The sequence below is a fragment of the Pleurodeles waltl genome, chromosome 4_1, assembly GCF_031143425.1.
Source record: "Pleurodeles waltl isolate 20211129_DDA chromosome 4_1, aPleWal1.hap1.20221129, whole genome shotgun sequence".
Lineage (NCBI taxonomy): Eukaryota > Metazoa > Chordata > Amphibia > Caudata > Salamandridae > Pleurodeles > Pleurodeles waltl.
Genome location: NC_090442.1, coordinates 398,784,300 through 398,799,541, shown reverse-complemented (window position 1 = coordinate 398,799,541; position 15,242 = coordinate 398,784,300). Strand labels below are relative to the sequence as shown.

The 15,242-nt window shown below is 42.7% G+C and overlaps 1 protein-coding gene across 2 annotated transcripts in view; it reads left to right on the top strand.

The window, feature by feature from the left end:
- PKP2 (plakophilin 2) overlaps positions 1–15,242 on the top strand; it is a 468,963-nt gene that overhangs the window by 303,719 nt on the left and 150,002 nt on the right. For both annotated transcript variants that reach the window (XM_069228624.1, XM_069228623.1), the window contains exon 7: positions 10,036–10,153. In XM_069228624.1, the coding sequence (XP_069084725.1) occupies positions 10,036–10,153 (118 nt within the window). The remainder of the gene's footprint in view (positions 1–10,035; positions 10,154–15,242) is intronic.

Here is a 15,242-nt window from a genome sequence, read left to right as displayed (position 1 = left end):
AAAGAACTCTTCACACCCTTGATGTTAAAAGAACGCTCATGTACTATATCGACAGAACAAAAGATTTCAGAAAATCTAAACAACTCTTTGTGGCATTTTCAGAACCTCACAAAGGTAATCCTATTTCAAAAATCGATTAGCCAGGTGGATAGTGAAGTGTATTCAAACTTGCTATCTTAAAGCTCAAAAAACAGTTAACAGTAACTCCTAAAGCACATTCCACTAGGAAAAAGGGAGCTTCAATTACATTCTTTGGGAATATGCCAATGGCAGACATATGTAAAGCTGCCACATGGTCTACACCACACACATTTACTAAATACTACTGTGTGGATGTGTTATCATGCCAAAAAGCAAATGTTGTACAGGCAGTACTTAAGACACTATTTCAAACTACTCCAACTCCTAGAGGCTAACCACTGCTTAGTTTTGGGAAGGGACTGCTTTACAGTCTATGCAAAGCATGTGTATCTACAGCTACACATGCCATTGAACGGAAAATGTTACTTGCCCAGTAGACCTCTGTTCGTGGTTTGTAGTGCTGTAGATTCACATGCACCTTCCCTCCTCCCTTGGAGCCTGTAACTGTTGTAGTACAATATATTGTAAATATGTACACACTGCAAAGACATCTCATTTCTTTACAGAATATCTACATATACATTAATACACTCTTTACTTCACCCTCCTGTGGGAAAACAATCTAACAATAGACTTGATGCCCATGTGCAGTATTACCAAGAGGAGGAGTCACTCAATCCTGGGATTCCAAAAACCTTCTTTGAAGAAAGACAACTTGTAACACTTCGAGCCCAACACTAGATGGCGGACTTATGCAAAGCATGTGAATCTACAGCACTACATGCCACAAACAGATGTCTACTGGGTAAGTATCATTTTCTTTATTAATGTATTTAACCAAGATCTTTACAGAGAATGGCAAAAGACACATGGGACGAACGTTATCCAGGATTGACATGTCAGCTGTGGGTTTTTTTGTGAACCACCATGGTCTTTTTCCATTCCCTAGAAGCCAAGACCATAGAAAAAGAATGATAACATATAGCCTGTAAAGGGCAGCCTAGGCCAGATGAAAGTGGCATTCAGACCCTGGAACATAGAGAGTCTAGGGGGGGGGTTCCAGAGGAGATAGTTGGCAATTTGCAAGAATGTTTTGAGATCCATTTGGTCAAATTCTTCCAAGATTAGTGTTTCCTTACCCTTATCAGTGTCAATACTGGCAGTGATTGGCCATGAGGTTTGTATGTCTGTTGGTCCAAAGCTGTCCACAATATTCCTAATTTTATCCTCAAATAAATTGGCAAACATGTCACAAACAGTATGGGAATGTACAAAATGTCTGTCATGTGCAGGCCGGATTTGATAGTGTTTGTGTACTAAAGAAGATCTTGTTAACTACATTAGGGGCCTCAAGTCTTTCCTGCATAATAAAATCTGATTTAGCAGAAACAATAAGCTATTTATATGCTTTCAGGATGGCATTTAGTTTTAGATTCCATTGCATACTTAACTCGCCAAAATGTATTCCATTTTGTTTTTTACATTCTAACTTGGCAGATCTAACTAAGTTGTACAAAGGAACTGAAGAGCATTGTTGTACTCTTTTTTTTTTTTTTTCTTTCTTTCTAGGAAGAACAGACTCAAGAGTATGTTGAATCCAGTTTTGATAGGCAGAGTACTCCACCTCGACAGTTGCCAGTAGAGATTTGAGCCTTGGCAGCGAGTACTTGGCCCACTGTCAAGCAAAGGCTTTTTTTCTTAGAACCGCTTGAACACAAATTCACAGTTGATTGGAAGTAAAAAGGAAAAAGAAAATGACCAGTCCAGTCCAGGAATTTGAATTTATCTGTCAGGATGAGTCCAGAGAGCGCAAAAATTAAGTCAGTGTGTGGCCCTCTTTATATGGAGGACCAAAAACAAGTTGAATAAATAAATTAAATTAACGAATTAAATTCGTGATATGCGCACTGGATGAAACATCAGCCCCAATGTTAAAATCACCTCATACAAAAAAGGGTGTATGTCATAAAAGCAGGGGAGAATTGAAGTCATCACATAACTTCTGAAAATGTAGTGTGAGGGCCTGAAGGTAGGTAGCAAACAATGTCTGCACCAGATTTTTAAGCAGTTAGGTTTAGGGACAGATCTAGTAGCTCTGCCTGAGAGAACTCCTTTTTTTTCAAATTCTATTTCTTATTGAATAGGATCATCAGCCTACCTTGTCTACGTAGAATGTGTGGAAGGTTTATAATTTTGAAACCATCAGGACTAACAGATCCAGTTTGAATCATCTGTTGTCCAGGTTTCTCTTGTATGATCCATCTTCTCTAAAGTCAGTAAATCATAAATTTCTTTAGCATGTTTCACTAAAGAATGGTTGTTTATTAAGGCTGTGTTAATGTTGAGATTATCTTTAACTAAGGAGCCATTAGCTTCTGAGTGCCTGACAGCCAATGTCTGCATGGTTTCCCTCAACTGATTAATGCTGCTGGTAGCTGATGGCTCACAAACATCCTTGGATTTTTAGATGCTACCAACTAACATATTAGTGGGTTGTGAATGTCTTTCAGCTTAGAACGGCAAAGTAGGCAAGTGTCCTTCCTCTTGATAATTTTGCCATCAGTCATTGCTGCATCCCTAATAGTAAAACTTGATATGCCCAGCAAGTCCGCCCCCACCTTTAGGAACTATTCCTCAGAGTACCTTATGTATCCTGGAGGGTTATGAATTTTCGATGAACCTGCCTCTATATCCAAACAGGCAGCATGGCTGGTGCTGTGCATGGACGAGCACAAATTAGATTAGACAGGCCTGTCTTTGGTATGCCTTTGGCACACCCACTGGCACGTCCACTTTGTGTTTCTCGCTGCAGACTGCCTTAAATAGGCAAAGTTCCGCTCGAAAACTAGAACAATACCAAAATGGCATCTAGTACTGTGTCAGTAGAAGAAGCAAATAATGGTGTTAGGTGTTAGGACTCAACGTCAGTCCGACCAACAACAGCAGATACAGAAAGATAATGCTGGGAAGGTAGCCCGCTTCAAACACTAGTGCACCCATCACTAGCTTAGCTGAGCACCACCTGACACCAGTTGTAAAGTGTTTAAAGGACATTGTAACGTTGAAGCTGTCTGCAAGTTAAGTGCTTGATTAGCTGGAGATTTATTCTTGGTACTTTCTCAGATGATAATAAAATGCATAACACATCTGAAAGACTGGTTAATAATAGGATATTAGTGAACTTTTTCAATTAAAAATATTTATTCTGCGCATATGGCGTCCATTTTTTAAGTGGCTGCATTTTTTATTTTGTTCTATCTGTACTTTGTGCATATGCTTGCAATATTTTTTTTATATCTACCACACAAACTTGCCAAGGCCAGATCTACTGACTTTGGCAAAGCTCCTTGTGTCTGTGAAGTAATCATAAAATAATGTTTGATCAAATATTTGGATTTTATAAGTACTCATGGAAATATATTTGGTCAAAAGATAGAATGTAGGACCTAGTTAAAAGGAGTGTTTCGGGACTCCACCTAAGAAAAACACCTGGTTGTTAGAGTGAGAAAGTCTGATGAAAATGTATGGGACTGGGTTCTTTCCATTGAATGTTTTTCTTAGTGTAGTGAGAACGATATTATTTTAAAGAAGTTAAAGACCACATCATGATGGTTGAGGGTGCGCCATTTTACTCCAGACTGCTGCCAGACAAAAAGGCAGAGGATTCCAGATATGGACATATTTCACCAACATTGCAGAAACTTCACGTGCTAGTGATATTCTTATTGAGTAATATGAATGGTAGTAATTGGTCTTGTCTGCCAGTGGTTCACCTCATGTGGCATAGGGATGCTTACTAAGGGGATCTGCAACTGCTTTGAAAATTAAATATTATTAACAGATTCATAAAGTGTATATAAATAAAGAAGTAAATTTAAATGTTTTAAATGTTCTGTAAATGTGAACAAATTTGAAGTCTGGGGCTAAAAAATAAGGCCCTCATTATGACCCTGGCGGTGTTCTGACTGCCAGGGCCACGTTGATGGTTTCACGGCCTGAGGCTTGCGATGAAGACCGCCACATTATGAGTGCGCCAACCTGCCACATCCCCGCTCATACTGCCAGGGCAGTTGGACCCGCCAGGCTGGAGATGAGCATCTCTGACCCGGCGGTCCAATGAGGACTGTTGGCGGTATTAGGAGCCGGCTTTCCCTCAGAGTTTCCGTGGCGGTAGCACCGCCACAAAAACCCTGGCGGAAAGCCTACCAGTGACAGGAAATTTATTTCCTGTCACTGGCAGAGGACGCCCCTCCCCCTCGCAAGCCAGAACCCATCACCCCCCCATCAGAAAAGCTCACGCCACCCCCTTCTAGTACAGCGCCCCCTCTTCCCTCCCCACCCCCTCTTCTAGTACAGCGCTCCCAACCCCCTGCATACACGCACACAAACACCCACATGCACCTCCGCATATACTCATACACCAACACTGACATGCACGCATTCACCTCAAAATTCATACACACACTCACTTCATCATCCATACACGCACTGTCTTCAACATTCATACACGCATTCAACCACGCATGCAGACATTCACACATGCATACATTCACACACCCATGCACACATACACCCATGCACACACGCCCATGCACACGTGCATATTCACCCATGCGCACATGCATTCACGCACACATGCATACTCACATGCATACTCACACGCATACTCACACGCATACACACACCCATGCACACACCCATGCACACACCCATGCACACACGCATACACACACGCATACACACACGCATACACACATACATGCACACATGCATACAACACCCACGCACACACAATAACCCCCACCCTCCCACCTCCATCCTCTGTCAGACGATCGACTTACCTTGTCTGGCGAGAAGGTCATCCGGTAGGGAACGGGCGCTTCCTCCACTGGCAGCACCCGCCAGGCCATATTACAGGTAGTAATACATTTGGTGAAGTTCTGGTGGTGGAACTGCCCCTGTGGCTCCGAGCACAAGCACGACTACTGGAGGATTTCCACCCAAAATGTGGTGGAAATCCTTCAGTCCTCGTAATATGGTGATCGGAAGACCACCAGCACTTGCGGTCTTCTGGTGCCCGTGGCTTCGGCGGTCTTCTCAGAAGACCACCAAAGTCATAATGAGGGCCTAAGTTGGTATCTTTAGATTGATTTGTGGGAGAAGTGCAAGTGAGTGAAACAGAATAGAACATGGACGATCAGTGGCCGTAATTGAATTTAGCAAAGCTCCAACTTTCGAAATAAAATTATAATTATTTTGATTTTATTTAATTTGTGAATTACATAAACATTTCATAATGTGTGTGGCTGATGAATGCTTGAGTGGCTATATTTTTGGTGTATTGTTTTGCTGTTCAAATCATTGAAATTGCTTAGGCCAGGGGTCCCTGGCTTCCAGTAATGACTAAGTGGTGGTCCCAGTATTCCTGTAATGATTCAGTGAGGGTCCACAGGAGTCAGGTTAAAAACCACTGTAATATGCTTATTTCACATAAACAGTTCTCTCTATGTGGCAAGTGTTGAGCTCTGGTCTTCTAATTTAGAAGTTTTTACAGTTCTCAGATTTGAATGACGAGGGGTGGAACTTCCCCCTTGATATTGAGAACTGAAATAAAGACAGGTTTACTTCAGAGCTTTAAAATAAAGCCTATCTTGGTTAGCTTTCGAAAACTACTTAAGATGCATTTGTGCAGTTACTGAATATGTACAGAATATATGATAGAATAGTGAAGTAATTGAGAAATGTGTTAAGACATTATAACATTGAAGCTTTTTTTTTTTACTAAGGAGAGGGGGCTGCACAGACCTTGTCTCCTGTGGCTGTATGAAAGCCCGAGGACCACCACCTCCCCGGGGCAAATAGAAAATTATAGCAGGGTGCTGAACAGATGCCCCGGGGACCACCATCTCGCCAGGGCCGTTTACATTTTTGCAAAAGGGAGATGCGTGCTCTCCCTCCCCCCCCCTTCGGGCCATATACAATCCCAAGGACGACCACCTCTCCGGGGCCTGCCCGTGCAGAAGAGAAGAGGAGGGCTGCACAGCACACCTCCTGAAGCCATTAATGGCCCGAGGAACCACCACCGCCGGCTCCTGCTATCTCCCAAATGTGCCCACACTTGAGAGATAGCTCAGCAAAAAACAAAAGGAAACAGTCTGCTTCTAGCAAGCAGGAGCTGTCAAAATCCTCCTGCTTGCTGTAAATGGAGTTCTCATCTCTTTCCCTACCCGCAGATATGTGGCTAGGGAAAGAGATGAAAGTATTGCTCCCGCATTCAGGTAGCTGCATTTTCACAGCTCCCTGAGTGCCGGAGCAATGCTGGCCCCCGCAGGAGGTTGGAAGCCAGTTGGGACTGTAGGGGCCTTGAGGCTACCCCCGCGGTCTCCAAGATAAAAAAATAAAAATAAAGATGGCCTCTTCTTGGATAAATACGTAATGTGGGATTCATTCTGGTACAAAATTCTTGCGCATGTTCTCTGCATGTCCAACTTGAAAAGTTATCTGTAACCCCTGATGGAACTATTTGTACCCTTGCTTTTTTCGATCACAATATCTCATATAGTGACTGTGACAAATTAGTTCAGTCTTGACATGTACTGCTGAGACCAGAGATCGTGTTCTTCCTTTTAAAAACTACAAGTATGTAAAATGGCCTAAAAGCCTTTTTTGGTCCCACCACATATACATTAGTGGTATGCAATGTCTTCCCGCCATTTTTCCAGGATGACGGACAGCTTACTAAAAGGACCCCCAGGGCGTTTCCTGCACAGGAATATGATAACATCTCCACCAAACAAAGAAACACTTCATGGGTGGTGGGGTTGAGTGGGTATAGGGGGTAAGCTGAGGCAGGCCCTTTGGCCAACCCCCGCTGGGCACAGTGAAAGACTGTGCATGGCAGGGATTGGATGGTTATAGGGTGTTGGCTGCAGGCTGTGGCTGGATTAACGTAAAGTAATTAAAATTACTTTAAGTTTTTAAAAAACATAGAAATTCACAGAATAAAAACAAAGATTACAGGGACGTTATAGTTAGGGAATAGAATTTTTAAAAACATAGAAATTCACTGAGAAAAACATAGATAACAGGGATGTTATACTTAGGCTCTGCATTTACTTGCACAAAATCATAGCAATTCAGCAGCCGTCAAGCAGGGCCAAGAAAAAGGGGAGGTCCCAACACATGTTTTCCCCATGTTAATTCCCATAGGGTTTTTGAGCAGGGGACTACCACCTCCACGAGGCTAACTTAAAGTAACAGGGGCCTTGTGTACATGTACCCCTTGTACAGCTCCAAGGACCACCACTTCCCCTGGGCCGGCCTGTGAAAACAGAAGGATGGGGGGGCCATGCACCCCATGTTTCCCTGGAGTAGATAATGGCCCTGGGGATCTCCACCCCCAGGGTCAGCTCCTGCTATGTCCCGGTATGCCTACCCCAGGGACATAGCTGTTTTCTCTGACTTAGCGTAAGCTTTGACAGCTCCCTCCCAGTCAGAGCAAACACAACTTTGCTGCCAGGAAGCGAGAGCTGTCAAACAGCTCTCGCTTGCTCAGAGTGGAGTTTTTGTCTGTTACCCTGCCCGCAGAGATGTGGCCAGGGAACCCGATAAAAGGATTGCTCTCACAGACAGGGAGCTACATGGTTAGCAGCTCCCTGTCTGTGACAGCAATGCCGGCTCCTGCTGGAGGCAGGGAGCATGCTCGGTTTGTGGGGGCATTTAGGCATCCCCCGCGGTCCCCAATGCTACAAGGTGACATGGCTGGACCCCAGGTGATGGGGTCCTTGGGTCCAAGATCGACCTAGGGAGAGGGGCCCACAGTCACCCTCCCATAATAATATGTAATATATTTTAAGGCCAGGTCCAAGGGGATGGGATGGCATATAGTAATTAGAATTACTTTATGTTAAATAAACCATAGAAATTCACTGAAAAAACAAAGGTTACGGGGACTTCATAGTTAGGTTCGGAATTTACTCGCACAAAATTATAGAAATTCAGCTGTTATAGTTATTTATTTCAAGTAACTATAACTTGTGCCCCAGGTAACTTTAGCTCGCGCCTTCGTCATGCACTGATAATTACCCCAGATATTACAGCACTCATAACAACTTCCATAACGCCATTATTATTATTAAAAATATAAATGAAACATTAGCACTCACATTATTGAGGAAAAAACTGTGCCAGGCGGGTCGCGAGTTACAGTTACTTGAAATAACTCTAACTGTGATTGCTGAATTTCTATGGCAATACTGTTACTGGATGCGTGGGTGTATCATATCTTCACACAGAAAAACATTCACAAACGAGATGGTAAAGGCAAAAGATCAGCAGCATACACCAGTGCCTGCCTCTGTCTCTTGTTACTGCCCTTGGTTGGCCATATTGGAGGGAGGTTGTTGGTGGTGCCAGATAAATTAAAAATAGAATGAGTTATGCAGCCATGGGACTATACATTTACAAGATGCGTAATGCCTTTTTGTCCTGATTATGAATTTTTGTGCTATTAAGATTGCATATCTTGATTTTAAAATGATTTACAAAATTAATTGTATGGATTTGGGTTTTTATTTAATAGTCGTATTATTGTTGTAAGAGTATGTGTAAGAACCGAAATGCATTTATTCTTGACTGACTGAGCTGTCTTATACGTTACATGGTGGGCTGTATTCTGCAGCATTCCTATGATGCGTCTAAATTTTTTTATCACAAATATAACCCATAACCAAAGATTAAATGCAAATTATGCAGCGAGTTCATTCAGCACCCGAGCTGTGTTATCAGTAGTATACTATGAGGCTTGCTGGATATGTATGTGGGTTTTTTATAAAGTGCATTCCTAATTTGTAAACAACCAAGTGCTGTGCAGCATTAGAGTGGCCTGAGCTACAAATGGTGTGTGGCGCCTGCTGCAGCTGACTGTAGTCTGCTCATTCAGGTGATGGCAGTGGAGGCGATCTTGAGTAGAAAAATGATGTTTATTGAGACCTAGACTGTTAAGCAATAAAGGTAGGTCATAGTGCCAGGTTGGAATACTCCGTTTCTTCACTGAAGTGGATGAACAACTTTAACCAATAGCTGCATCCAAAGAACGCGCGCCCACGAGAGGACATCCAAGACCCCACGTTTCGCATCGCCTTGTATTCTACGTGCCATACCGGGGACCGAGAATAGAGTGTCAGGGCTTAATCTGTATTTAACCAGCTCTCACGTTTAGATCTGGTAATCTCTAAATGTATGGAAAACGATCCTCCTCGCCTGACTGATTTAAAGTTGGGGAAATGGAGGACTTGTTTCCCAGGTAACCTCAGTCTCTCATGTTTGAATTTTGAAAGGATGTATTTTGCTAGATTTTACATTTCTAGTTGCTTACTTCCCACTAATAAAACACGCAGTGCTTGGAATCCTTTTACCTGCTTTACTACTGAAGAAGTCAACTTGCGTTCGCTGCTTTGGAGCTCATTCCAACACACTTAAAAGATTTTATTCTTAAGTGGAGGTGCCTTACAGAGCACATGCTTGCCACATTGTATCAACAAGTAAGACTGAGCTCGTGAGGCCTGTATCGTAGCATGTGGCAGAAGGCTGACTGACTACACCTTTCCGCATGCGTTTCACTTTAGAAAATAATTGAGTACCTGGAGGGTTATGATTAGAAAAGTGTGTTTTGTTCCTCTGTTTGCTGTACGTTGCTCAGTAGAACCACATATCCATAATGTTGATATGTCGGCTTAGTCAAAAGTGAGTAACGTATGTTTGCTTGTGTAAAAGTAGGAAAAGAGATGCTTAAAATTTGGTGTGACGTTGGCGTGATATGTGTGTACGTGCACGTACATAATTTTTCAGCGTTTTCTGTCAGAAGAGGAAGGCGGCAGGACACCACTTGAATCATCTGCAGAGGAGACTTTGTTAGACAGCAATTTGTCAGCTCTCTTAATTGTTGCCTTTCAGAAATATGAGCTCAGCGGGCCCCGAGGGGAGGAAGCAAATGCGAGACTGCGATGGGCTGATCGATTCCCTTGTGCACTACGTCCGAGGAACAGTTGCAGATTACAAGCCTGACGACAAGGTATGCCTCCTCCTGTAGACACCAGTTGGTGACTGTTTACCAGGCGCTATGATGACTAGTCAAGAGGCTAGGGCTCACACTAAGCTACTGATTGCAGGGCAGATCCTAAAACTCGCAGCTTAGCCCCCCACCTCACGTTCTAGTTATACGCTAAATATCAAACTATTTAACATCTTATCTATACCTCCCATTACCTCCGATATAAACCGACTACATTTATTTGGTTCTAATTCCTCCTTCCTAAGTTATCGCTCCTCCCCATTCTCAGGAAACAGTGAGAGTGCTGGCCAGTGACATCAGCTAAGAAAAGACATAGGATTGTGAAAAATCCAAATGCTACATAAACAGCAAGATCCTCCTATGAGAGCCCTAAACATTCCGATGGGCCTATTACTAGGCACATCAGAATTATAAATTACGCTTCTTTCTGACTTTTTTGGCGCTGCCGGAAATCTGGCGGACAACATGTAGCGATCATTATGGAAGCACTCGCACCTACATGTTATTCCCCCAAATCTCATAAAACTTTTATTTCCCCATCTGCAAATTGCCGGGACACCCAGTAACTGAAATTCCAGAACAGAAATAACAGTTTTGTCGAGCCACTCTTAAGGAATGGTTCCCATTGAGTGTAGGGAGTTAAAGTTCACAGTCCAGTAGTACATTTAACAAATATATGGCGAAATATTTGTGGAGTGTTGGGTATTGTCCTGAAATGCGTGCTTGGACTGGTGTTCCAGTATGTGCTAAAATGCATATTTTAACCAGCACAAATGTTGTCGCAGAAAACTTAGCAGAATTTGTCTTGGGAAACACTGTAATATCATGAGTTCCGCAGTTCAGAACAGAGAAAAACATGTGTTATGACCAGGTTATCCATCTTTCCCAGGTCAGAAAGAACAGAATACGCCTGGTAAATACTGCAACACAGTCGCATTTACTGGATTCAGTACTACCACTTCATATGTAATGGAACTCTTCATGAGCCACACTATGTTTCAACGATGCTGTTATCTTCGGACTCTTTTAAAAGATTTGTTTGGAATCCAAGTAGTTTGCCATGTTTGCATGTGTGCTATCAAACAACTCAACTCAAGCCTCTTCCTTTCACACCCTCCTGGTGTCTTCCTGCAAGAGTGACTCACAAAAATCTTCATTATTTTTCAGAAAAACGAAACACAATGTTCAAAGAATTATCAGCTGTTTTTGAAATTGCTTTACATGCTGCGAGACAATCATGGAAAGTCTTCTTCATTGTTAATGTTCATTTCTTCGAGGTTATCTGGTAGGGCTGCAACACCTCCAGCACCCCTGGTTCCAATGGGACTGTGGGACCTACTGGTCCCAAGCCATAAACATCCATTGGGGTCATTTGACGTCCACTCTACAGTAAATTAAAGACTTAACCTCAGACAAAATGGCACCCCTTCTCAAATAGTTCCACCTTCCTGGTGGCATTGGTCCATGAGATGCTTTTTTGGATGCAGAACCAATTCTGACTTGCGCTTAATAACAAACTGGGAGACCACCCCCTTTTTTATTATTTTGTTCCGTAACCTTTTCACAGTCCATGACAAAATACTGCAAGGCACAGGGCCTTTGGTTATTCAGTCATCGCCAGCCATTGGATTAGCACCACTTCCATATTATCCTAAACCCCATATCAGCCACCATTTGCAAAAACAGTGAATACATCACACACGCAACTTCAAAAACACAGCACATCCTGGTATATTGGTCCAATCACCTTCTAATCCCCTTTTCAATGACCTTTAGCTGCCTCAGACCTTTGGTCAACCAAAGAAGGATCAGATCTGGTTCAGGGACACAAATAAACATCAGTATTGATGTCCTTGCAAACAAGGCTCACTCAGATCTTGCCTCTGTAAATCCCCAACTCAACATCACCAGAAACAAATGTAATACCTAATGACCTGAATGAACCCTCATGACAAAGTGTGGCTAGGCTGAAAGCTGCCAGGACAAGCTACAAACACCACCTCTTTGGACCCAAGTCAACTCATATCAGATTCCTCCTTGTCTGCAAAGAATAGACCTAAGATTCTATTTAACGTGATTAGGCAGTCCAACAATCCTTTATCTAAGACACCCAAGCACATGAGGCTCTGTGCAGTGACTTTGTGGAGTTCTTGACAAAAAAATAGAAACTGTTGAGCTATCCCTGCCTGCCATCTCAGACAATATCGCCTAGGATAATTTAACTCCCAAAGCGCAGCAATCCTGGTCACTTTTTGACCCAGTTTCCGAGTCAGAGCTACAGGAGAGCATATTGAAGGTGAAATGGTCATGTCACTTTTCTGACTCTCTCTGGTTCTTTCAGTAAAGGTTTAGCTCCTCCCTGATTGTTTCTCCCTTGTAAATTCTTCCCTTGTGCCAGGTATTTTCAAAGACTCTCCAAAAGTTTGTCAAATCTCTTCTCTCCTGAAAAAAGAAAAAAAAAATCATCACTGGATCTCATTGACCTAAAAAATAACCGTCCACTTTCTACCCTCACCCTCTTATGCAAGGTGATAAAAAGCTGTGTAACATCCCAGCTGTCCTGACACACCCATGTAAACAACATCATAGATACTTTCTGTTCAGGCTTCAGACAGGGGTACAGCACAGACTTCCATGCTGCATATCATTGATGATTCTGGAAACACATGTCTACTTTTTCTTATCGACCTCCATCATCTGACTTTGATGCAGTTAACCACCATGCTTTGATCAGCATTTTGAGGAATCGAATGGGCATATGAAGGTTAGTTCTTTACTGATTCATGTCCTATCTGACAAACCATTCACAATTACTTAAGATTGGAAGCTCTGTCTCGAATCGAGTTAGCATGCAACAGTTGGTTTAGCTCGATCTTCTCACAAACCTTGTTTAACCTCGACCTTAAACCACTATGTGAAATCCTTAGCAGCTCTGGCACCCTAGTCCACTTGTATGATCATGATACCCAGAGCTACTTAGAGATCCCTACCATAGATGGAATCTTCCATCTCTCTAATACTGGCAGGTATTCAAATCTGATTGTCATCTCATCATGTTAAACTTAACTCCGAAAGAACAGAATTTCTTATCTCTTCTAAAAATTCCAGGCTATCTGTACAATTGTGGTTAGAATCCCTGTCTGCCCTAGAGTGCCAAAAAACCACTGTTGAGAATGCAAAGTTACTTGTCTTCATCCTCAACAGTCTGCGTATTCTTCAGAGTCAGATCTCTGCCTTGGCCAACAGCACTCTGTTCCAGCTAAGGCTTCTCTGGGGGGACCTGGACTTCTCTTCCCAAACAAGATGTAAAAACAGTTTTTTCAGGCAGTGGTTTTCTCCATGCAAGACTACAGAAACTTGCTTTTTGCTTCACTCTGGCATTCCTAAAGCACCAATTGCTCCCCTCATAGCAGTTCTGCATGCATCAGTATTTTTTTGTGAGTTTGTGGTCAGATTTATTGTGGCCACACGTTCAGATTTCTTATGGCCAGTGGGGCCACAAGAAATCTAACTGTCACATACATTCTGCTATACCTCCAGTAAAGACAAGAGCTCAATTTAAAACTGGCTCCACCATACATAAGGCCCTGCATTCTTCTTCACCTGCCTACCTGACTGGAAAACTGAAAATCTCTGACTTACAGCGGAGTTGGAGAAACACACAGTCCCTTCTCCTGCAGCTTTCCACCTACTGTTGATAATGTTATAAGAGCCAACTGCTCTTGGAAAGCGCAGCAAGAATCGTCCTTACGATCTCCTTCCATGCTAAAATTTAAAAAGGATTTTGAGATCCTTCTCTTCAAAAGATACCTAGGCTGTGTTTGAGTTTGTGATCTCCCACACACTCTCAAAGAACACTTATGGATCATTCTGTCTGATTTTTCTCTTTTCCTTCAATCAATCAAGTCAATCAATCAGGAATTATTTCTATAGCGTGGCTTGTTACCTAGAGGCGTATCCTGGCACTGTGCTGCGGGTCTTCGGCGAAGAGCCAGGTCTTAAGTTCCTTGTTAAAGACTGTCTGTGATGGTGACATGTAGATGTGGAGGGGAGGGGTGTTCCAGGACTTGTTGGCCAGGTGGGAGAAAGAGCGTCCTGTGGTGCGCAGCAGCAGATGCGCAGTGTCTATGCGATGTGTGCGGAGGTTAATGGATGGTAGGTAGGTGGAAATTTAGGCAATGGTTCATGTAGACGAGTCCTTGGTCGTGGAGGGCTTTGTAGGCGTGGGTCAGTAGTTTGAATTTCATTTGTTTTATTATAAATGTATATTCTTAATAATTGCTGGAAATTCTCCTCTTGTACAGTGCTCTAATGCCCTTGGATTGTGTTTGCACTATAGCAAACCAAAAAAGAATACATAAAAAAATAACAAGAAGATCCCACCAACTCCTCAAACTCCACATTTTTTATAGTAAATCACACAACTATTGATCTCTCTAATGAAGCCTCTGTTGCCCCCAAATAATTCTTTAATCTTTCTGGAAAATCTCTACTTCACTCTGTCTCTTTCATTCCAGTCATTTATCATCCTTTGGGCATTGAATCTCACATGCTTATAATGTCTTTGACACAAAATATGGAACTATTACCTCCCATCAAGAGAAAGCGCTTCCAGTTAGAGGCCCCCCAGTAAGGCTGACACAAGGCACCTACAACATGATATGTAGGGTCCTATGAATTGTGCTTGTAGTGCCACCAAAATAAGAGCAGATAAGAGCCATGAACAGGCAGTCTCCCTTTCAACCGGATAGACGATACTGAAACTCACCTAGGGGTGGTTATAGTTTTTTTTTTTTCTTCAGCAATCTTAACATCTAAGTCAGTTACTGCAAACATCTCCCCGAGGGAGAGCTCTGATGTGTGGGTTATAGACCCTGTCTTTGGTCCCTACCAGGATGGCACCATCATTCTCCATCTGGGGGCCTCTGCAGGAACGTATGCATGTTCAGTTTATTGGATTGATGCTGCCTCACTCTTCTGTTACTTCCCAAAATGACCACCAAGAAAACATTTGTCTCGGTACACGTGAAAATTAAGATTGCCTTTATTTCACTATTTGTTGAGTGTTTGTACCACTTTATTGATCACT